This window comes from Dromiciops gliroides, chromosome 5 (assembly GCF_019393635.1).
Source record: "Dromiciops gliroides isolate mDroGli1 chromosome 5, mDroGli1.pri, whole genome shotgun sequence".
In the NCBI taxonomy this organism is placed as follows: domain Eukaryota; kingdom Metazoa; phylum Chordata; class Mammalia; order Microbiotheria; family Microbiotheriidae; genus Dromiciops; species Dromiciops gliroides.
Genome location: NC_057865.1, coordinates 14,581,651 through 14,606,444, shown reverse-complemented (window position 1 = coordinate 14,606,444; position 24,794 = coordinate 14,581,651). Strand labels below are relative to the sequence as shown.

The following is a 24,794-nucleotide window of genomic DNA, read 5'->3' as shown; positions in this document are numbered from 1 at the left end:
TTCCTACCTCCCTCAATGTCTGACACAGAGCTGGCACTTAGTAAATGTTGAACTAAGAACTCATTGAGTTCTTTTTAAAAATAGATTTTATTGATATCTTTTATTTTTACATTGCCTAAAAATTTCCCTGAATCCCTCCTCCTTAACAGAGAACCACTTCTTACAAAGAATTATTGAAATTGATTTCTGGAGTTCTTAGAATGCTTGCCCTCCAGCTCTTAGAATGCTTGCCCTGCCTCTGGAAAGCATTTTGGTATTTGTGTTTCTGGGTACATAGTGATTGCTCTCCTTAGAAAGGAAGCTCCCAGAGAGAGGAGAAGTTATCTTTTTTTTTTTTTTTTGCTTCTTTGTCTTTGTACTCAGCACCATACCTTGCTTGATGTGCAGGAAGAGATTATTAAAATGTTGACTTGTTGAGTTGAAGTGCTCTTTGTGATCAGTCCAGTAAGGGGGTGGGAGGATGATCATGTTTGTTTGCTTCCGGATCTGGGATCTGGAAAATTATAATATCTAGCCCTTTTGAAAATGAGGTTGACTTGTGGTGATGGGCAAAAGGAGTTTATAGACTCTAGCTTTGCCTTGAGATGCAAAACTCCCCCACAGACATTTCAACACTTTAAGGGTGTAGAATAGTCTCACTCTGGGCTTTCACTCCTTCCTCCTCCTCTCCTATCCCTCCCCTCTTTGCCACTGGTTTAGTGCTTTGAAGGTGATCAATTGGGTCTGGCCTCAAACCAGAGGCAGATGTCTTCTCTGGGGCCAACCTTAGAGATGGTGTGGGTTCCTCTGCCATAGCCTGGGGCACCTTCATGCCACTCATCATAGGAGGACTGGCATGGAGGCAAATCATGTCCCTAGCAAAAGGGAATCCTTTCTCTCTTGTCCTTGGCTCCATCGCTTATGTTAGAATACTTGAAATATTGACCCGACTTTTGCAGAAGTGCTTCTCTTCAATGTATACATCTCTCTCTCTTCTCCTTTGGCCTCATTTCCAGTCTGTGATTTTTTTTTTCAATTTGGAAGAGATTGATTTTTTTAAACACTGATATTTAAAAAAAAATTTTTTTTTTTAATGAGGCAATTGGGGTCAAGTGACTTGCCCAGGGTCACACAGCTAGCAAGTGTGTGTTAAGTGTCTGAGGCGGGATCCGAACTCAGGTACTCCTGACTCCAGGGCCGGTGCTCTATCCACTGCGCCACCTAGCTGCCCCGAACACTGATATTTTTAACGGAAGATGTGACACTGTCATTTCCAAATGCTGTTCGCTGGGACTATTTGCATGTGTTTTCCTTCCCATCTCCTAATTCTTTTCTTTTATTTCTCCCCAGGAGCCGTAAGATCCAGATCCGAAACATCCCTCCTCATCTGCAGTGGGAGGTAGGAATTCCTATATTTAAAAAGAAGTTGTTACTATTGATTCTTTCCTAAGCTTTCCTGAGCCCCTCCCTTGGTCTGTCCCCATCCCTGATACTCCCTTGGCTTCCTGCATCGGCTGGAGCCCACATGCCCCTAGTTCTACTCTTGGAGAGTAGCTTTGGGTGGGGGCCTTATGGAGCAAGGAAAGGAGCTAGTCTCCTAAAGCTATTCACTGCCTTGGTTTCTTTGGGTTGTGTTTTTTAAAAAAGTATTTAAATGGGTTTCTCGGATGAATGCTTATTCCTTGATGCTGTCTGGTTCCTTAACCAAGGGGCTTGTCCATGCCAGCTCTCCTTGGCTAGATTTCAGTCATCTTCTTTAAACCAAAATTTCCATGCTTGGCAAAACCCTTAAAAAATGAAACTTAAATAGTAAACACTGGTGTCTTCCAAATACTTGTCTGCTTGGTTTTGCCCCTGAATGATGGTATTTGGCTAATTGTGTGTGTATGTAGAGAGAGATCATGGTGAGCCCAAGTTTGAATGAGATTCTGTGTCCTCAGAAGCTTCTGAAGACTGATTGTGATATCCCAAGTGGGACATCATGACTTGACAAGAAGCCCCAAGCAAGGAAGGCAGCAGTGGAAAGTTTGGGTTTGGGGTTTTTTTTTGGTGGCCCTTTTATATGAGGGAAACGGAGAATAATCTATCTCTTTTTCTTTAACAAAACAACACAAAAAACACACTGAGCCCCTGGCTACTTCTTTCTGAATATTTAAATATATATATATATTAGAAATTTTGAATGTATTTTTTCCCTTTTAAAGGACATTTGGTAATAGGCCCTGTAAAGTTCTGGGATGGGGACTTGATTTTTTCCTGGCACAAAATGTGTTTAAAATAACACATTAAAAACTTGTGCGTCTTCTCTTGTCCTCCCAGCATCCCAGAGGCTCTTCCTTTGGTATCATAAACATAAGAATTTACAGTGAGCCACCACTGCCTTTAAGAAGAAGAGCCATTGATTACTGGTAATCCTTGTATGAAAGGACCAACCAGTCCTTGGGAAGAGACATTTTTATTTGGGCATTACTCATATATTGTGCTGAGGATGCTTGCTGTGAGGCTCTTGCAAAGTTTTCCTCTATTTTAGCATTTGTTTGGGGACTAGATTTCTACTGATGAGAGATCCCAAGTTCAAGGTCAATATAGGGAAGCTACTGGTTTTGCTATCTTCACTGAAAGATCCAAGTTCCCGAACTCCGGGTTAGTCTAGCTTAGCTGGAAATAAGACTGCCTTTAGAAGTCAGTGGGTTATCTAAATGCAAGTGCACCCATTACCTGTGAGGTCACACATTTGAAAAGCCTCCTTGAGAACTAGCTTGAGATTCCAAGTTAGGCTGCCTTTTTTTTTTTTTTTTTTTTTTTTTTTTTGCTTACCAGGGGGCATTAAAATGTAACTGACTTTTTTGAATTGGAGAGAATTCACATCTGATGCTGACTGGAAGCAAGTCTCCCCAATCTGACAGAGAATGATGCTTCCCACTGCTCTGCATTTTTGCATGTTCTGGAGACACACCCTTAGTGTTTCATTCTGTGACATGATTTTATCCCCATCCTATGTTTTAGAGGGGACTTGTTCACCATTTTTTGGGAACCCACCCTTTCCCTGCCCTTAGGAATAAGACCATAATAATATCTGACCTGTACATATAGTCAAGTGCACAGAATGCTGCCTAGATTGCCATTAGAGTCAACAATCCCATGGAGTTATTTTCCCCATTTTAGAGATAGGGAAACTGAGGCTGAGAAGTAAAGTGACTTGCCTGGAATATCCCAAGTAATAAAGGCCAGATCTGGGATTCAAGCCCATACCTTCCTGCCTGCAAACCTTGCCTAATAAGAAGAGGGGAGACTGTCACTAAAGGCTACAGTGTTGAGTTCTCACTCCTGGACAGTGATAGTTTCCTCCTGACCCTTCTCATTCTCTGGGGTGCTATGGTACAGACTGGGCTCATCCAATGTTAACTGTTCCAAAGGTTTTTTATGAACCTTGTTTTCCTCTCTTGCAATATCTCTTTGAGCCACATCAGGCAAGGAATGTCCTTATTGTATAAATTGGCTAAACTGAGGAACAGAGAATTGAACTGACTCATGTTGGTCAAGTCACAAGCAGACCCAGAGAATGGGCTATAGGACTCTTCACTTCCAGTCTAGAATTTTTTTTAAAACTGCCCATGAAAATGCTGGTCTTGAATAATAATTGACCATAACAAATATTTATCAAGTGTGTGTTTAGTGTAGGTCACTGTCCCAGAGGAAAAAAGAGCATGTGTACACCATTATCACCATGGCTTGCTCCCCTTTTGGAGAAAGCGTGGTGTGACTGTCCCAGGAGGGGAAGCTTTCTCGGAGCCCTCCAGGCTCCCCAGAGATTGTGGTTGGTGTTAGTGGAGGGTGGAAAGGCCTCAAGTCTATGCCCTCTGCCCCTTTCTAGAGCATTATTTTTCTGTTCTTTGCCCCACTAAGGGGCTGCTTCAGCCCTTTGGGAGACCATTTTCTGAGTAGTTGTCCAAAAAGCTAAAAGAAGAGGTCAAGAAGCCTCACATGGGGCATTCCTCATCAGCGAGGTGGCTGAGCCCAGTGTAGGGATGCGGGATGCCCATATATTCATATGGAATGTTGGCTGCTCTGCATAGTTTAAAAAAGCCTTCTATCTCCCCTTCCCTTGGGTTCCATACCATAACAGGCAAGGGAATGGTCCTTTGATATGTCCTAAGCAGAGCTTAAGTTTCCTTCCTCCCTCTCTCCCCCTCCCCAGTTTTTGAGCAATATTTCAAATTTTTTTCCTCATTTAAATGTCCAGGCAGGGACATCCTGCTTAGGCAAGGCACCTACTCTGGGCACAATATATTCTTTTTTTTTTTTTTAGTGAGGCAGTTGGGGTTAAGTGACTTACCCAGGGTCACACAGCTAGTAAGTGTTAAGTGTCTGAGGCAGGATTTGAACTCAGGTCCTCCTGAATCCAGGGTCAGTGCTCTATCCACTGCACCACCTAGCTGCCCCCGGGCACAATATATTCTAATTCAGTTCAGTTCATCAAACAATTATGAAGAAGTCTCTCTACTCTGGGGCTCCCAAGAAAAAACCAGCATCCCCTGCCTTTGAGGGGCTTAATGGTTACGGGAGAAGAGTCCAGCCTCTCCTGTACACAAATAAGGATGCCCAAAATATGGGTAGAGAGGGTGAGAGTATGAACCCATGGAGGGAAGAGGTGAGGGCTTGGAGGGGTGAGGGGTCAGGAAAGGCCCCTGAGCTGGACTGGGGACTAAAGGCAGCACTCTGAGGCCGAAGGAGGAGAGAGGGCATTTCAGATGTGGTCCTTTGAGTTTATTTTATGGGCTCCCTCTTGGGAGGCTTGGTGGCTGCCAGAGGAGTTGGTTAAATGTTTCCTGGCACCTTCAGCCCATATGCACTGGAGGGTTATGGGAAGACAGCAGGTGTTGCTTTTCTCTGATGCTTACCTCACCTCAAGGCGCCAGCAGGGCTCTGCTTTTGGCACATGTCTGGGGAGGGGAAGGGGCTGAGCTGGGGTGGGGGGGGGGAGGCTGAGCAGAGAGCAGCCAAGACTCCTTTTAAAGGAGTAAGGACCAGTGTGCCCCAAACATGTGTCTTTCTGGCCATGTCACTTGTCAGGCTCTTGACCGGTCAGCCATTTTTGACATCTCAATCCCTCAGGGACTTGCCAAGAGGGATATGTGATAGTGCTTTGGGGAGAAATCTATATTGGGTGAGCTACTAATAACTGAGTGACCCAACCATAGGAGATGGTCATCCTCTTACACCTTCCATTTCCCCCGTGAGCCTCATAGAAAACCCTATAGCATCAGAATGTCCTTCAGGCAAGGGATATACCTGGGGTTGTAATAAAATAATTCAAAACCCTTTAGAAGGGACTGTTCCAAAATGAGAATTTTTATTCATTTCTTTGGGGGGGGGTGTATAATTTATTCACCCACCCAAAACAATTCTCACCAAATAAAATATCCTTCAGCTCTTCTACAAAAAGAAAACAGCCTGTTGAGCTTTTTACATCTGTAGCCTAGTGGTTAGAACCCTGACAGACCAGCATTCAGCCCTCACCCACCCTCACCTCACACTTCCTAGCTAATCTGATTGGCCCTGGGCAAGTCACTTCATTTACTTCTCAGAGTTTCAATATTTTTAGGTTTGAAATGAAATAACAGCATGGATCTGGCAGTATTTTGTGGGTCTCAACTGAGATAATATATTTTTAAAAAATTTGCAAACCATTTCAACAAGTGTTTATTAATTGCTTAATTATATATTAATTATATGTTCTAAAAGGGCAAGTTTTTGTTAATTATTACTTTTTAAAAATAGAGTTTTAGTGATATTTCTTGATTTGACACTACCTAAATTTCCCCATTTTCTCTTATTCAGGTAGTCTGTAATAAGGTTTAAAAAAGAGTGTTCCCCTCTCCCCCCCTTAGCCCGGTGAATTTCTGTGAAGATGTTATCCAGTTTCTTTTCTTTCTTTCTTTCTTTTTAAAATCCTGCAATAAAGCAGTGTTCTAAGCAGTCTTAGCCTAGGGGCTTGGTGATCCCTGAACTCACAATCAGAGTCCCCCAGGGAGGCAAGCAGGGGCAACAACAGAGGGAGACCCACTGAGAGAAGAGTTGGGGGGTGCTCTTTGGGAGAAGCTGGCAAGACTGCAGCTTGGCTCCAGAGCCCTCCCCCTGACTCTTTGCTCTGCTCTTTGCCTTGGCCCTGGGGTAAAGAATCAAAGGAGGGTAAAAGCCTCAAGGACTAAGAGGAACAACTCCATTCCCTGGCCCCTGAATTTGCTGCAGCTGCAGTGCAGTGTGGGAGATGCCTTTGCCTCCTGGCCCTTGGCTTGTGAGCAGATCAGGAATCATTGGGTTCCGTCTTGTCTCCAAGGCGGCTCCCTCTCTTCTCTCCTCCTGAGCTGGAGCCCTCCTGGGCAAGCCCTGCCAGGGCCAGGAGTGGAGCCCAGCCTTGAAATGGAAATAGAAAGGAGGGGTGTGGTGGGGTTCGGTTTCTGTCTTTGGAGGAGAGAAGACTTTCTCGGGATTTACGGAGGGACGTTTTGGCTCATCTGTGCGAGCCAGACATTTCTCGAAAGATTTTTTCCTTTCCAAATGGGGCACTGGAATGGGTGGCTGTGTGTGCACATTGCAGCTGTCTCCACTTTGATCTCCAAAAAGTGCCTCCTTTTATAGATGGACAGGACGCTTCTGTGCCCATCCTGGGAGCCCATTGCTAGGGTTTCTTTGGTTCTCTTTGCAATCAGGGAAAAAGAAGATGACTGACTTCTCATAGGCAGGCTGGGACGGGCCCGCTTTCCCCTCTGAGTTCTTTGCTTTCTTGAAGGCAAAGAAATCTTGGCTATGTGTGCATGTATGTGTGTGTGGGGGTGGGGGGTGGGGGGGTGGAGTATGTATGTTTGGGGAAAGTACCCTGCATAGTAGGGCTGGATTTAATGTTTGAAGTGCTTGGAAGGACTTCCCCCATACAGACCCTGATGCTGTTGGGCTGCCAGTAACAGAGCCAGCATTCCAAACTTGGTCTTTTGACTTTGAATTTGGTGCCCTGGTCCCTGTCCCATGCTGTTTCCCAACTACAGGGCCCCATTTATGTGTCTTATTTTCAAATATCAGTTGAGCCCTTCCTGTGTCTCTTATTCAGTTTCCTGAGAGTTGACCAGCTGGACCACATGTTCTGTAATGGAATGGTCTCTCTGTTGGGTGTTCTGTTAAGGAGGGTCCATGTTCTGGCAAACCAGAAAACTGCCTCCTGTTGCCCAAGTTGACCTATTGCTCCAGCTGTTGGTGGCCAGTTGAGTCTTGCCTCCTTTGGATTCAGCTTTTAATATTAACCATGTCCTGGTTTAAGATTCTGCTGTAAGCCTGCCATGCATATGTTCCACCCTGCCTGAGGTGACCCAAGGGGAAACAGATGTAGGAGAGGTTACATTAGCATAGGAGATGGAAAAAAGATGGGTCAAGAGGGTTGGTTTCTTTGAATTTAATGCAGTAAATGCATATGCTTATCACCCAGCTGCCTCTCCCACCACATATTCTGAGTGGATTTCCTACCTTTGGGGATTATCTCAAGGCTGGGTACAGATTAGACCAGAAAATGCCATTTTACATCAAAGCAAGGAACAAGCTGTGATGACTGATTAATCAGTGTCCAGAGAGTGGTGTCATCCTGGGAACTGGGCTGCAGTGGGCAATGAGTGCCAGATGAAGAACAGGAGGGTCTGATTTCAGAGTCCAGCTCTGCTCTCTCTCACCTAGGGGTGACCATGGGTGGCAGCAGGTCCCTTCATCATGACCTCCCTAATTTCCTTGGGTCATCTGGGAAGTACCCCCTGGTCATCCAGTTTGCAAATGGTAGGGCGAGGGTTCCACCTGTTGTGAACTGATGCCCTGGCCACCAACCTTGAGCTCTTTGGGAGGAAGTAGAGAATCCCTTAGCACCCATCATCTCACCAAACCTGAGTGTTGCCTCTCTGGTAACTAATGGTGTCTGCTCTCTGCTTTCCATCCTGAAGTTCATTCTTTTTGGCAGAGGGAACAGAAACGGAGGAATTGCTAAATAGACTTGCCTCCTTAGACCATTGAGGCATAGTCCTGGGTCTTTATTCATCCTCTTATACTTAGAACAGGAAAAAAAAGTCCTTTAAAAAAAACAAATTATTTTAACATTGATCACAATCTTTCTCCATCTTGTATATGTGACTAACAAAACAAAAGTTGATCCATGAGTTCCCTGTGCGTCCACATGAATCTCTTTAGCTATCTCCCCCCCCACCCATTGAAGTTCTAATGGACAAAATTAAAGTCATTGCATTCCTGGGAGCATATCATTCCTCTTCAGGTGACTTCCCTGCATAATTGGAGGACACAAGAAACTATCATTTGCCTAAACTCTTTGAAATCTACTCTCCTCAAATTTAGGGCACATACAATATGCCTGAATTTTCATTTCTTATCTATGTTAAACATTAAGATGTCACTGTCACTTCTTGACAAGGTTTCTATCAATCCTGCCTTAACAAGCCATTTCTCTTTTTCTTTGGACCAAAATTATGTCTAAAGAATTAGACCCATCATGGATTCCTATTCTAATTCTGTCACATCATAGCTACCAATTTGGTCTCTTTCCATGTCCTTTGATGACTCCTGCTCTGTACATTTGTGTGTAAACCATGAGTAGTATTCCTATTGTTCTCCTTGAATATTCCTCATGAATTACTAGAAGATGATCTGGTACCTGTTTTTCACTGAGGGACTTTAGTAGAAAGTGGAAAGAACCCTGTCCTTGGAAGTAGAAAACATGGCTCTGAGCTCTACCTCCACTTATTTACTCTGCTTAACCTAGAGTTTGAACATTCATAGTTCTTTGCAATGGAAGAAACTCAAACATAGCATAACCTGCAGGTCACTGGGACATTCCCCTTACCCTTTGTATTTAACGCCAACTCTCTGAGACCTTTTCTCCCTTTATCAAGTTGTTTCAGTCTGTAATTGGCATATTCCTATCATCTCCCCCAATTCAAACAGTCAATTCAAATAGTATCTGTTGAGCACCTACTAATAGCACAGGATGGCGCTTGGCATGGGGGCAGACAAAAAAAGAAGCAACCTTGCCTTCAAGGCACTTTTGTTTGGTCGAATGGCTGACTTCTCCCTTATTTGGATGCTGGCTCTCCTTCCATCTCCTCCCCACCCCTTTGGAAGTCTCCAGTGTCCTTGCAATGTCTTCCATTTCCACTGCACACAAGCCTAACTTTGCACAAGAGCCAATCATGCATTTCTGTGTTCTTGGGTCCTAAAGTCCACACACTTGTCATGTTTCACTCATAAAACTGAGATAAGCGCCGTGTTCTGAGAACTGTGTTAATGTGTCACGGCGGCGGGTAAATGTTATCAGAATGACGCCTTTCAGAGATCCGCTAGGACTTGGAACAGGCCAGCCACCTGTGTGCCCAGGACCTTGTGTGCTTTTCATTTTAAGTAGGAAAAAAGGTCATTAGGACTCAAGTCTCCCTCTAACTGGTATCTTAAAGCTTTTCCCGTGATTCTTGTTCTTAGTCCCAAGGCAGAACTCAAATAAAACCAGCCACCAGAAGATCAATCAGATCAGCAGATGTTTATTAAGTATTTCTTATGTAGCAGGCACTTTGGGTAAGAAGACCTACATGAAGAATTGGTGCAGAGCTCATTTTCTCTCCCCCATCCACAATCCTTCTGGCTTCCCCTGTCCACTAATGATTGCATTGTTCCAATTGTCACTCAGTCACAAACCTTATTCATTTTTGACGCCCCCTTTTCTTTGATCCCACCTCCATTCAGTCCCCAGTTACTGCTAATTCTTTTTTTCCCCCTTACATCTCTTAAATCTGTTCCTCTCTTTCCAGTCCCATCACCATGGGACTAACTTCTCCTCAAGACTCTTGCAACAGCAGTGATCTCTGCTTCCCATCTCTGTTGCCTCCAGTCTCTTCTAAACATTGCCGCCATGTTAAGCTTCTAACATCTTGGGCTGCTGATGCCATGTGCCTGCCGAGACATATTCGGGCTTTTCCTGTTGCCTGCAGAATTGTCAGACTCCTTAGCTGGACAGAAGACCCTCTACACTAGGACTGCAATCTCCCTTTTCCTCACCTTTTTGCCATAATGACCCTTCCGTCCCATGATCTCAGCTCACTTTGCCCCTCCTAGACTTAAATGCTCTGCTTGGCAGTATGCATTTTGGGTACTGGCCTTCCTTCCTTCTTGTAGCCATAACTTTCCTAAGGGTACATAGCAGGTGTAGCAGGTGTTTAATAAATGTGGGTTGAGTCAAGTCATGGCAGATAATAGAGGATAAGTCCAGAAATGGTAGGTTAGGTCCCAAAGACCCTGAAAGCATGTGTGTTTTACATATTAGGAGCCATGACGGGATTTTGAGCAGGCAAATGTCAAAGGAAGATGGAGCTGAAGGTAGAAAGGAGGCTAGATTAGAGATGGAAGACTCTGGGAGGGAAGAAACCAAGGCAGTTATTACTTCAGTCTCAACATGGGTTCATGAGGGATCCATGTAGAGTGTTAACATTGGAAATGAAAGGAAAAGGGACTGCCGCAGTCAGCTTTCAAAGGAGGATGAACAATTTTTGGTGACTGATTGGACATGATACGTGAAGTCATCAAAGATGACTCTGTGGTTTTGGACTTGGAGAACAGCCATGCTAGAAACCTCCATGTGGCCCTAGCCTCCTTTTGTCCATAATAGAGAATGTGTATTTGGGGGGGGGGGGAGGGGGAGGGAGGCAGGGTATGGGTATTTATGACATTTGTTGACTTAAGTTTTGTGTTGTGTTCCTTCTTATAATGGGTGATTTGAACCTTTTTATATTTGACTTTGATTGAAAGAATAAAAACAACCCCAAACGTTCTACTAAGTTGCATTTTACTTGTGTATAGCTGACGGTTGATTTGTACTGCGGGCCCTTGTCCCTTGGTACACAAGTTGTCTTCATCCCTTGCTGGAAGGTAAGTGATTAAGATGAATTGTGAGTCCTTTGGGTGTGTATCTGCCACAACAAACTAACCATACTAAGTGTTAGCGTGGTTTTGCCATAATAGGTGATGGGGCTGTGTTGTGTATATGTGTGATGCATGAGGAGGAGAGGTAGGACATCAAAGGACCTGGAAGGACCCCTGGGCCTCCTGCCTGCTTGGGCTTTTCCTACTCATTCCCTCTTACCTGTGTCTAGAAGAATAAGTGAGGCCTTGGATTAGCTGCCCTCTGAGGTCCTGGTCCATTCAGCTCTAAACCTAGGACCCTCTGAAATGGATGGGCAGAGACTGGACAGAGATTTCCAAAGCTGGCTTCCTTCTTCAATGCCGGCCTCTACCCTCCTCACTGGGCCATGTTGTCTCACCATCACTGATGAGCTGAGCAAGCCTCCTAGAAAGTACATGGTGATGACTTCAATATTTTTCTAACTTCTCTGAAAAAGAGATAGGAAATGAGGAAATCTCCAGTCATAAGATTTACTTACTTATAATTAGAAATCTCATGACAGTCCTCAAAGCTTTTTGTTCCCAGCCTTAGAAGCAGCAAAGGCAATTGGAAGGAATAAGGGACCTTCACAGTGGTTGGAGGTTGTTTTTCCCCCCCTGCTCTGTTTATGTGGAACTGAATGGCCTATTGTACCTTATCCACAACCCAATCTTAATATTTAGAGATTTCCTTCATGGGCAGGAGGTAAGAGAAGAGAAGGAAAAACCTTCTACCTGTAATAGAAGGCTAGATTTAATTTCCGTGGGACTCATCCTGCTGAAAGCCATGCAAATTCCTTTGCGTGCATTTCGTGCCCCACTGGCTCCCTGCCCTGGAGTTTTAGGAGACTTCAATATCCTGTGACTCCCAGCTCTCCTTTTCTCCCTCCTCCTCCTGCTCTTTGCTCATTTGTGTGGAAGCAAGTCATGCCTAGTACTCAGAATCCAAGATGGCTCTGGCTTGGTGCATGTGTCCTTAACTCAGGTTGTAGTGCTTGCAAACAATGATTTAATTAACCGAGGCTGAAACTCAAACATCCTGCTTTCTTTAGGATGGGGTAGCTAAGGGTCAGTTTGATTTGAGGGGTTTTTTTTGGGGGGGGAGTCTTTAGTGACCTATTAATCCAGAGATGCCATGGCTGGTTTCCTGGCTCGGATCACTTAGGATGATACTGGGTTTGATTTTCCAGGAACTTAATGGAAATAATCAGGCATGAGATTCCTTATTTCAATCTTGGGAATTTGAAAACTTGATAGCTTGCTATCAATTCGGTGACACTTCATATAGGGATCTTCAGCCCAATGCATTTCTTCCACTGAAGGTCTCCAGAATGTTATTTGGACCTTAAATGTGATGTAACAAAGCACAATGTAGTGAATCCTTTTTCTTAGCCCTATCCCTTTGCACATGCCTGGAATGCCTTCCTTCCTCACTGGTACCATTTGGGGTCTTTTTAGTTCTTGTTTTTACTGCTTCTCCTTGAAGAAGTGAACAGTTTCTGGGAAATGGTTAAGCAAAGAGCCGTTGTCCTCAGACAGATGTAGGGTTTTGTCGAGCTTTCTGGATGAGGTTGACTCCTAATAAAGATGGTTCCCTGGAAAATCTTCCTTTTAATCGTAGCTAGTTCCCCTCTGGCTTATTTACAAAATCAATAGAGAATCCTCTCCTCCCTGCCCCCCCCCCCCCCCCCGTGATTGACTAGCTCTCAGAATAAAGATATTTGCTGACTCCTACTTGTATACAAGAATATTTGACTAGTGAGTATAAGGCTTGCATTGAAGGACTCTTTTAAATTCTAAGTCCTCCTCTTGGCCAAGAAAATGAAGTAACTTTTCTCTAGTAGGACTTTTTGACTAGTTAAGAAAGAAGCCCACACCCCCTACTTGAGTCTGAATCAGATTATCTATTTTAGAAGGGCTGTATTCCCCAGACCTATTTCCTTTTCCTGAATGGAAGGCATGCTTTAAAAGTGGCTTGCCAAGGGTTATCCTGCATACACATAAATGGATGGAAAATTACTGGAAGAAAATGACCATCTCAATTTTTAGTGTATAAGGGGAAGAGGAGAGGAAGCAGTGCTGCAAATTAGCAGGATTTAAGCCCCTGTCAGTCTCTTTAATTATAAGTGAGATTTAGTTGGTTTCCACTGTTAATCTTGCATGATTACCTTGCTTTTTGAGAGGCGGGGCCAGCATGACAGACATCATGCTAAGCCTCTGGTGTTCCATGCTCTTTGGTCCCTGTGTTAGTGGGTGTGGATGTGAATGGAGACTTGGAAATGGAGTCAAGCTGGTGGGTCCTCAAGATGGCCAGAGCCACTTTGTCTCAGCTCACTTGAAATGATCCCTGTTGATAGGTGTGTGTCACTCAGCCTTTTACACACAGGCTGGCTTGCCAGTAATGTGTATTCTTGAAGACTTGAGTAATAGCTGAATATCAGAAATCTCAGCTAAATGGATTTGAAATTCTAGTAGGCGAAGTGTTAACCCTCCCGGTTGCAGAGAAGACCGTTCCCTCGGAGGCCAGTTCTTGAGAAGGGAGCTAGATATGGAATCAGAGGACTTGGGTTCAAATCTCTCCTACTTACTACCTGGGCCAAGTCACTTCTTTTGTATGAGCCTCTATGTCCTCATCTCAAAGACCTATGGTCTCTTCCAGATCAAAAACTGATTTCCCTTGTCCGCCTCTTCCACGGGCATTTGTGACCAAGAGCCAATTCTTCGTCACCGTGTCTGTCTTTTAAGCCTTATCCCAGCGTGATGTGCACAGATCTACAGCTGGAAGGGACCTTAGAAGTCATTTGGTTCCTCCTCTTAATTTTACATATGAGGAAACGGCCTCAGACAGAGGAAATGACTCGCCCAAGAGACTGACTCTAAATCCAGGGTTCCTTTTCTTTTCCTTTTTTCCTTTCCCCTCCTCCCCTTCTTTTCTCCTCTTTTTTCTTTTCCTCCCTCCCTTCCTCTCTTTTGTTTTCCTTTCTTTACCTCTCCTTCCTTCCCTCTTTCTTTTCTCTCTCCTTTCTACCCTCTCTTCTTCTCTTTTCTCCCTTCCCCCTCTTCTCTTCCTCCCTTATTCTTCCCCTCCCTTTCTCTCTCCTTCCCCTCTTCTTTCCTTCTCTCCCTCCTTCCTTCCTTCTCTCTCCCTTATGCTTTCTTTCCCTCTCTTCTCTCCTTTTCCTTCTTCCCTCCCTATTAGACCAGATGACTTCTGAGGTCCTTTCTAGCTTTTAAATCTACCTATGTTTGATGTTATATTCTATATAAAGTTAGATGAGCTGAGGTCCTCTTTGTCTCTGATACCTTTTGATTAGGTAAAGTCATACATAAGGACCTTATGTATGCCAGTCTATGGCAGTTTAGGAAAAAACTAGTTTAAACAGAAAGTCACTGTCCATTGGTGCCTCACTATTGTTATGCCAGCAGTCAGGGGTGCTCAGGACTGTCTGGCAATGAGAACCCTTCCCCTGGTAGATGGTTTAATTTTTGGATCTTAAAAACAAACATCACTGTCCTTCCATTCCTAGGAAATGGAATGTCTTCTGTTTTCTAGAACAGAAAAACCCTCATCTGCCCCAGGCCACTGGAGGTCGTTGTTGGAGCGGGAATGAGCACAAAGAGCTTGCAGTCCCCAGCCCCTACTGCTCCAGTAACTAATGGGGCCAGTGGAAATCCTGGCATAAACTTAGTTCGGTCCTTCAATTAGTTTGTTTACAGTGGCTGCTTGCAATGGGAAATGAGGAGTGTTCTGGAAGCTATATCCCTGATCTATTCCAATCCTGCCTCGGTTACTTATATTAAAGACTACTCCTAAAATAATTAGAAACAGATTGGCTTAAACATTTGAGTGTATTATTATTGGAAGCTACATTTAGATTTCTTAACATAGTCATGTACCTTAAAGTTGATTTTTCCATTTGGGGGAAGCTCCATTTCTGAAAACAAATCCAAAATCTCCAAATGTTAATATTTTGGAAATGAACACAATTGGGCAAGTGGCTTCTAGGACTTGAAAGAAATGAAGCCCATTCCTCCCCCATTTCCAGGGCTAATGAGAGATTGCTGAGGCTTTGAGGAGGGGATTCTTTTGCTCCGACCATTTGTTCCCCCTTTTCAGGAAATAGGAGGCCTCAGAAGCTGGAATCTCTCATGTGTTCCTCCATAAGAGTATTATTTAATGCAACCTCAGACTGTGCGACAGAAAGGGCTGCTCTGATGTTCTGAATCGGCTTCACTAAAATCTGGCACTTTTGAAAGTCAGTCAGTGTTTACATATGTAGGCACTGGGCTGTGGGTAAAAAGGTGGAAAATGACAGTCTCCACCCTCACAGGGAGTTGACATTCTATTAAGCTGGGGGTAAGAGTATGTTAAACATGTGTCCAGAAGGTTTATCTAAAAACTGGTGGAATTTGGTGATTTTTGAGGAGAAAGAATTAACAGCCAGAGTGGGAAGAATTAGAAAAGGTGTTGTGGGGGAAGTAGCCCTGAAGCTCAGCTTTGAAGAAACCTAGGGGAGGGCATTATAGCCAAAGAGAGACCATCCATGCATAGGTGTGGAAGTCGGAGATAGAATGTCATTTGTTAGCTCACCCACCTCCATGAACTGTGCAATCTTCTCTAGTGGCTTTAATGAGTGACCCTTCCACAGTTGGGCCATCAGGTTTCTTGAGCCAGGTAATCAAAAGTACTTCTAAGCTACCATCAGATGATGAGCTAAGATTACCAGAAAGAAGGTCCTGGAATATCTCCTGCCATGGATGTTGGGCTCTTTCTGGGACAGCTTGGTCAGGCTTGCCTTGTTCTGTAAGTGTATATCCAAGAAGCCAAACAGCTGGTGGATGAAAAATAAACAGGTAGGAAGAAGAAGTAGGATGTGGGGATCTAAGATCCCTTCTGGCTCTAAATGCTATGAGATCATAGAATCACGGGATCATAGATCTAGAGCTGGAAGGGATCTTGGAGTCCACTTGGTCCACGAGAGCTTTTGAGGGAAAGGTTAGACAGGTTAGCTTGTTCTGGAGCTGTGAAGACTGATGGGTGAGTCATCTCGTGCAACTCAGACTTTCTTCCAACTTCGATTCCAAGGCTGCCAAGAAAAGAAAGAAGTGTTTGCAAGGGCTGAAGCCTGAAGTCCCGAGGACAATTTTTTATGGTGTGGCGAGTGTGGAAGGAACTGTTGGCTTTGTATTCATCTCTTGAGCTACACTTACGAGTAACCAGTAGTTACAATCGGTAGTGTTGTGTTGAAATGCAAAGGATAGTGAGAGTTTAAACCCTTGTTTTGTTGTTGCAGGTCCATAGTGTTTCCTGTGATAGGGTAATTCAGTAGCTTAAAGAACTTGGCCCATAGAGCTGCTGTTTTGGATGCAGGACCCATTGTGCCAAATTATCTTGGCTTTTTCTGTACATGGACAATCTGGTTGCCTAACCACAGCCATACCCTTAGGCACAAGAGGGGCCAGTGGAATGAGTGTATTACCCATTCTGGGTCACTTTGAGGATTTGGGATTTCATTGCCCACTTGACCTGTCTGTGTGACTCAGGGCGTCTTGAAGCATCATTGAACATAGCAAAATAGACAACTTCAGTTATGCGACATGGAAAAGCTCATGCAAGAGAGTTACTGTAGTTGAAGATCTTCTTCCTTCAATCCCGAAAGTTTGTCTGATGATGAGGCCTCTTCTATCCTCAGTGGATAGAGATGCCTCTTCACAACAGTCTCCCCAGAGCTCCTGGGCCAGTTTTTCCACCTTTAATACCTCAACACTTCCAGAAAGAGAGTCCAAAAGATATTGACAAGGATGCCATCATAACACATCCCTGGATGAGGCTCTCCTGGGTGTTGACTACAAAACTTGGCCATGTCCACTGGGCTAAAAGTTTGGCCCTCCCAGTTGTCATCTCCAAGCCATAGCCTTCTGGGGATCAAAGGAGCGGTTGATGAGATGTTAAATAACCTGTTGACTCTCTTCCCTACTCCTTGTTCTCCCGAGGGTAACTTTTCCCTTTAATCTTCATCATTGGCCTTGAAATGAAGAACCCAACTCCTGGGAATCACTGTCTGCACTCATTCTCGAAGAAGATCATTTGGTTTTGACTTCTCTCACATCGCCAGAGTTCAACTAGAACCATCTTGGAAGTCTGAAATTGAAGTTGGATTTGGAGATGATCCTGCTTCATGGAAGTCACAGAAAAAGAAAAATTAGAAGTCAAGACCAAGTTGATATTTGGCCCCAGAACAAAATGTTTGTTTTCATCTTTTACATTTTTTAACATCCAGGAAAAAAAAAATGTGTTGGAGAGAAGGAATGGAAAGCTCCGATAGGCTTGGGCACTGAAATCTTTTCCTGGCCCCTCAAGGAGTGTAGGAGCAGTCCAGAAAATCTTGTTCCAATTTCTATCAATATTCATGGCTATCTGAAGACAAATGATTCATAAATAGGCTATTTCTTAAAGTGATAAATGTGCTTATTAACATATCTTGGCCACCTCAGTAACTATCCTTAAGTATTTTCTGTAGTTGGGTAGGGGATTGGAAAGCACATGGGAAGTGTGCCAAATGTCTCTCAAGGAAGATAGGTTGGGTTTAGCTTCTTAATTCATTCTCAGTTAGGGGCAGAGGAGTTTTATAATGGACATGCCTATTAGGCTTCTTCTTTTTGGAAGAATAAGCATCTTAGATGGTACCAATATGGTATCATTTTAAAGAAAAACAGTTTCATTTTGTAGAGTGCACTAAGATTTACCAAGTGATTTCCTTTTGGTAGCCCCATGAAAGAGGCATAGGTGAGATAATGTTCATTTTACAGATGAGCAAACAGACCCAAAGAGGATCAAGGGACTCCCTCCCCTAACCCTGTTGTATTGATTTTGTATCCTGTATATAGTTCCCTCTGCACCAGTTGTCTCTTCCCCTGGAATATAAACTCCTTAGGGACAGGAATGGTTGCTTCTTTGTCTCTGTATTCTCAGGGTCTTGCATGGTGTCACATACAGAGAAAACCTGCATTAATAAATGCAAGGTGAAGGCTTGCTTGTCCGAGGCTATGGTGGCTCAGGATTCAATCAGATCTGGGAGTCCTGTGCTCTTTGTGCTTCCCCAGGATATTTCGATTAAAGCTGTTCTAAAAGGATGAGAGAAAATAGGGAGGAGGAGGAGGGTCTTCCTGGACTCAAGTTATCCAGGTGAAGGGACTTGACTGAGGTTACCCTGGGAGGATCTTTGATCTAGAAATGCCAGGGACCTTAAGGGGCCTCAGCTTCAGCCCCTTTTCCCCCTTTCTTTTTTTTAAAATACAACTAGAAAACTGAGATTCATCAGAGTTATTGGCCTTCTGTATGGTCAGCTGGTTATAAAATGACAGAGCAAGGGATTTGAAGGCAGCTGCTCAGACTCTTCAGACTGCCCTTCTTGACTCAACTATGCCATCTGACTTTGAATATCATGAACAACATTGAGCTGGGTTATAATAGGGTTTGACAAAATTAATCTCTGGGCATCTGTCTGTTTAGGCATGAGTGAAAAGCAAGAAAATTGAATAAGAGTAGAAGTCTAGATTGCAGTCACTTTCATGAGACTCTTACAGTTCTGTGATTCTTTTGGATGACTCTGGATAGGTATTATATAGCTAGATATCTAGGGATATCCTGGTACTCCCAGACAGGCTGCTCATTTGCACATTGGCATTTGGAACCTGACTCAATATAGAGAGAATCTTGAATAGGGACTCGGAAGGAAGAAAACAGATGAACCAAAAAACCCATCTTCTATTAGGATCCCAAAGTCTTCACATGAGTGAGCTTCACTTTAAGTTTTTAAACCATTGTTAAATTGCCTTTATTTTAAGTACTTCCCCTTTAAGTACTTCTCCCTCTAGAAGAATGCAGTGGTGGGTGAGAGAGCAGGAAACACCACGGTTAGGAAAGAAGCATTTCTGATTTTGGAAGTCTCCGCTTTTCTCCTCCCCTCTTAGTCAACACTGCCTTTCCCTTCTTACTTGTCAATGGCTCTTGTCCAGAGCTCCTTGGAAATCAGAGTGGGCCAAAGGTAGGCATAGTATGCCTACAGGCAGGGGTGCAGAGCCAAGCCTTCTACTTAGGGCAATCTTCTTGGAGACAGGGTGCACGGCAATCCATCCATGGGGGTGGGGGCCCCATGTTTCCTTAGACTGGCTCAGAGTGAGGCTGAGCTTGCCTCTCTCCTACAGTCAGTCACTCTTGCCATTCAGAACTGTGCCCTACTTGGGTGGTTTTATTCAATTTTATCTTTCTTTTGAGGTGCTTAGCCTCTTCTGGCAAGAAGATGAGTGTTTTCCTAGAAATACGAAGAAACAAATAGCAATGTGTCATCCCCTCCACCCCACCCCAGGCACTTACAGCTTCTATGTTACCTCTTTCCACCCTGCCCTCAGAATCCAAGCTCGTACCACCCTAAATCTCCAAATTCCTTGTAAGGATAATTTATGAGATTGGCAGACAACCAAGACCAAGAAAACACCAGGATTGTGTATCTGAGCAGTGTAAAGCATGGTCTGCCATAGCATTAACCAACAGGGATATTGGTGAGTAAATGAATCTCCAATCTTAGGCCTACTCCAACCCTCTCTCCTATTTCGGCTGGTGCTGGCCAAGTGTTAATGAGACCCAGTGTGCATGTTCCATGTTGGCTCAGCCAGCTAGCTTGGCACCAAAAAAGGGCACACTCCCTGCACCAAGCCCCAGCTGTTAACTGGAGGAAGCCATTTTGAACATATGTCCTTGTTCACCAGGTGAATGTATTGTAAAAGGGGTCTGGCTCAGCAAGCCCTCTGCTCTCTACCCAAAGACCAAGTCAAACCACCTGCTGCTAAAGTCTGGAATGTTCCGAGCAGGTCTTGAATATGAGAAGATACCATGACAACCCAGACTAGAGGGCAGCTGAGGAAGGTCAAGACTAGGAATGTAGATAGAGGGGTCATTTTTAAGGAAGTGATATAATAGGAGACTGAATAGAGCTCCTTGAGGGAGGAAAAATGGGGAGGAGGAATGGGAATGGAAGGCTGTAGACAGAGCCCCAAGAAACAACCATGCCTGGGGGCTGGAAAAAGGGGAGAAGTCAGAAAAAGACACCGAGAAGTAGGTGTTAGGAGGAGTTGGCTTTATATCAGGTAATGTTTTTGAGCTGGAGAAATAGAATTCCAACTTCAAGCTTCAAGAAAATACTAAATGTCATGTAAAACCTTGGTTGGGCAAACATTTTTGCTCTTGTTCTTTACCCAATGACTAGGAGAATTGACTCCCCATACCCCTCCTCCATTTATTGAACCTGATACTCCCAAGCAGAACCCCCTTTTTGGTATTTTAAATTATTTTTTAAATTAACACTTTTTTTCCTTCCACCTCTTTTTCTTTCCCCTCTTCCCATTAAGAAAGAGGTAGGGGCACCTTTGTAACCAATATGCAAAATCAAGCAAAACAAATCACCACATCGGCCATGTTCAAACATGTATGTTTCATTCTACGTATTGAATCCATCACCTCTGACAGTGGGGAACATTTTCTTTACTCTTTCTGACCTTGATTTATAACACATTTTCTTCAATAAACAAGTAATGTCAGGCAGGTTTCACCAAAAAAGATATGTCCCTAACCTAACTGAGCAAGACATGTATGCGTAGTTAACATTGGTGTTGGGGACCAGCAAATGTTAATATCTTGCCTAGACAGCTTGTGGGTTGAATATGCAGTGAATGGGGTTATAAGATTTTGTATGAGATGCACTCCCAGGGACCCCAGGAGCAGCTGTAGCAACAGCAAGTGCTACAGAAGATGGCTGTCCTCCAACTTGCCTGTTTCCCCTAAATACATCCTCCTGGGGACATTTTGAAAGCAATTGGCAGGTATGGTCACTGCTTGCCTAACTTTGCAAGGTCTTTATTTATTTATTAAGTATAGATAGCTACATAAAGAAATGGAAGTATACCCAGGATGCTGCTGCTTTTCATGTGTTCTGCTATGCTTGGTGTAATGCCAGTGTGGGAGGGGGTTACAGATCCAAGGGTAACAGGTTTGTAAAGATCCTTGTTTGAAAATTACACCCTTCAAGGGAGGGCATTTGTCTCTTGCATGTCTTGATGCCCAGGTATCCTTACAAAAAAAAAAAAAAGAACCCAAAAGCAAGAATAGGGTGGGGTGTGGGAAACAACACCCACAGTTCAGTCATGATTTTTGTCCTCATTCTACTGATTCCCCAACCTCTTGCCCAAGTCTTAGCAAAGTGCAGAGCTGTTTACCCCCATAAGCTGGTGTGATAAGTACAGCAGCTGGCTGTCGGCTGTTTGCCCAATCAGTAGTTCTCTCCATTATACTATCACCAAATCATCCGTGGCATCTACGGAGAAAGGCATGGGTAGTGGACTGGAAAGTGCCTGTTGGATTCTGCAAACTTTTATGATTTGAAAGTAGGCTGCTATGTGACTGGAGGGAAGGAGCGAAGGGATTGATCTTTGGCTTCAAATCCTTTGTCTTTTAGGGGAATGTTTTGGATAAAGCCTGGTACCTTCAAGAGTGGGAAAAAGACATCTAGTCCCAGATTTTTTTGATTCTTTTTTTCTTTTTCTTTTCTTTTTATTGAAAGGGAAAGTTAGGCTGCAGGGCATTTAAGGGGTAGTCAGAAGATTGAAGTGCTGGTTGACTGTGACCAAGGACATATTAGTTAATATCTATCCTTTTCCTCAAATTTTTTTAAAATTATGACTTGGGTTTGGGGATGAATGGGAAACAGTATTATTCGAATCCTAATCTGTTGACGTTGCTAGCAGTCTTCCTTCATTTCTCTGGTGGTGGTGGCTGCAGTTCAGTTTTCACCATTCACTTTTCTACAGAAACTTAACCAGGTTATATAGTATGCAGTGACAGAACTTAAAACACTTAGTAACTTCTTAAGAGGGATATGCTGTAGCCCAGGCTGGGGCTTTTGAGATTTGCAAGTGTGAAAGGCTGTTTTTACATTTTAGGATTTCCTTTTAAGTTTTGTTCACCTTTGGCATCTAATCATCCTTTAGCCTTAGAAGAAAGACAGCAGATGCTGGGCCCCCTGAGTCTCCCATTTGATACTATTTGTATGAGGGGGAATCTGCCTCCCAGTACAGAGGAAGCGAGGAAGAGCCTCACATACGAGACTCTTCGCAAAGTACTTGCCACTGCTTGGTGTGGGAATGGAAGGAGGGGGAAGGGGGGAGTCAGGAGACTTGGCCAGGTGCAAGGAAGTATTTTGTAGGCCTTCCCTACAAAAGCCTCTATCCCTTTCCTCTAGCGAGGGGAAAAACCCCAACCAACTTTGCCTAGAGAAACCTGCTGGCATTATTACTGTTTGCAAACCAGGGGGGAAAACCCCCTGAATTGTGACAATTTAAAAAAAATTATTCCCCCCCCCATCTATAAACCTGCTGGAAGCCAGGTTTGGGGGTGGAAAGAGAAGAAACGCCCTGAGTGATTTTCTCCTTTAAGTCTTGACATAGCACGAATCATCTTTTCAGGAGAATCTCAAACCTTAAGCCTTGGACCAAGATTGACAAGGGAGTCTGTGGAAGACTCATCAGCTCTGGCAGAAGAAAGGTTTCCAAATCCCATATCATTGAAATTCATGGTTTTAGGGGTTTGAAATTAATCCAGGTTCCCTTGGTCTCTCAGTTGTTTTGGCACCACATAGATTTGTCCCACACGTGATGTAATACAAGGCTGCCTTAGCCTGAGTAGAGGACAGATCCCAGAGGGGAAATCTGCCCTTGGCTCCTGGCTTTCAGCAATTACATAAATGGATTGTACTGTAGTAGAGAGCCCATGCTTTCCCTGTGCCCATGGATCTTATTGGCCGGCCCTAAGATGGCCATTAAGCATGAGGAAAGAAGCGGATAGGTATGGATTAGGACTGGCCCTACAATTTATTTATTTAGTTTCATTTAAAATTGGCACCTTCCCTGCAAGTCTTAGGGAATTGTTCAAAACATTCAGGTTGAGCCACTTGCCTGGGACACACAATATACATCAGAGACAGAATTTGAACCCAGGTTCTGACTCTGGAGCATTGGCTCTCTAACCATCTCATACCTCACGTGTGTATCTGTAGAGCTAGAGCTTGGGCTCCCCTTCTCCCAACCCCACCTTTCCCCCAAATACCAATTGCCAGATGGCAAGAGCAAGCTGCCAACAGCCTAATTTTCATCTCTTTCCCAACTGGTTTGAATAGGGGTCCCCTCCCCCCCCCCCCAGGCAGATCTGCCAGTGGATATTGAAACATTCCCTGGCTGGTCTCCAGGCCAACCAACGCTCCTTTCTTCTCAGTGGGGAGGGGCCCTTCTCTTGCAGAGTCAGCGCAATCCATGGGCTCCACACCCAGATCAGAAGACTTTTTGGAAACCCACAGTGGCTCCTCCAGGAGAGGGTTGAGGGGACCCCCTTGTAACTGAAGCTTGGGTTTAGGATTAAAAAATCAAGAGGTGGGGCTCGCCCTCCCTAAGGGAAGAAGGCAGGGGAGAATTTGCCTTGGATTCCTGTGTGCTGTTGTGAGTTAGAGACCTGTTGATATCGAAGGTCCTCCATGGTAAAACTCAAAATTAAAGTAGAATTTAAATCCATGGTCCCTTTAGGGGAGTTTTCTTTAACCCTTTAGGTAAAGTGTGGCCTTAAGCTTTTTTTTTTTTTAAACAGAATAGGTTGCAGCCCCTTAAAAATAGACTCCACTTTGCTTTCAAGAGATTATTTTTTCCAAGGTTCTTTGTCATACCCGCATGTATTAAACCTGCTTTTTTGCCAATTTCTTTTAAAAATATTTATTGGTATGTATATTTTTTTGTTTCTGTATCAACTCCCTGTATCCCTCTTCCTCCCCTTCCTGAGATCTATACCATATAATTGAAGAATTCTTTGAAAAGTAAAAAAGAAACATAGGAAAAAAGGGGAAGGGGGGCGGGGAGAATCAACAAAACTGATCAATATATCAAAAAAAAAAATCTGCGAACACATGTGGTATTTCCCACCTGTGGAGACCTGTTAATTTAAGTGTCATTTTTCACTCTGGGGATTTAAAAAAATTTACATTTTTTCTTCATTTCTCTCTAAAAAAAACCCAGAGGAAAAAAACCAAGTTTAGTGTTACTGTTATCAAGTTTCAACTGAGATCTGGGTGGTGATATTAGCAAGAGTCTTCAGGCTCTCAAAGGAGCTTGGTGGCAGGAGCCTGTTCCCCTTTCAGGGCTATCTGACATCCATGATCAGGCATTACTTTGTGTGGCCAGTCATGTCTAAGGAGGATGTCATCATTCATCATTTGGATTTTGTGGCTGCCCTTGCCCAGAGGCTTCTGGACTCCTGAGCAAGATTGAATAAAATCAAATTTCCAACGTAACAAGGCAGTATGCCCAGACAAATAGCACGAGTTCAGAGCCAAAACTAAGGAGGGGGGAAGGAGAGATACTCACCAACTCAGTTCACCTTTTTTTGAGACACTGGAGTTTGTCTTCAGAAGACTAATTTCATTGGAGAATAACGAATAGTTGGTGCCCGCCTCTTTGTCCACAGTAGCTTGCTCTGGGTCACTAGAGACAAAACATTTTGGTCCTTTGGAGCTTCCAGTATCTCATTTGGAAATAGGATTAGTGATTGATTCTACCCCCGCCCTTTTTATAAACAAAGTAATTTGGAAGGATAATTGGTGGCCAACCACTGGTGGACACTTTCCTGGAATTTCTAGAAATGTTATTTTTTTCTTTTGGCCAGAAAAAGTGGAAAGTATGCCAGTTGGGAAAGGGAGCCTGGGTCCCCCTGGTAGGCAGGAGGTTGATGGGGTAGAAGTTATTTGAAC

The 24,794-nt window shown here is 43.9% G+C and overlaps 1 protein-coding gene across 2 annotated transcripts in view; it reads left to right on the top strand.

Moving 5' to 3' along the window:
* IGF2BP3 (insulin like growth factor 2 mRNA binding protein 3) overlaps positions 1-24,794 on the top strand; it is a 100,519-nt gene that overhangs the window by 29,613 nt on the left and 46,112 nt on the right. For both annotated transcript variants that reach the window (XM_043965145.1, XM_043965144.1), the window contains exon 3: positions 1,330-1,378. In XM_043965145.1, coding sequence (XP_043821080.1) covers positions 1,330-1,378 — 49 coding nt within the window. The remainder of the gene's footprint in view (positions 1-1,329; positions 1,379-24,794) is intronic.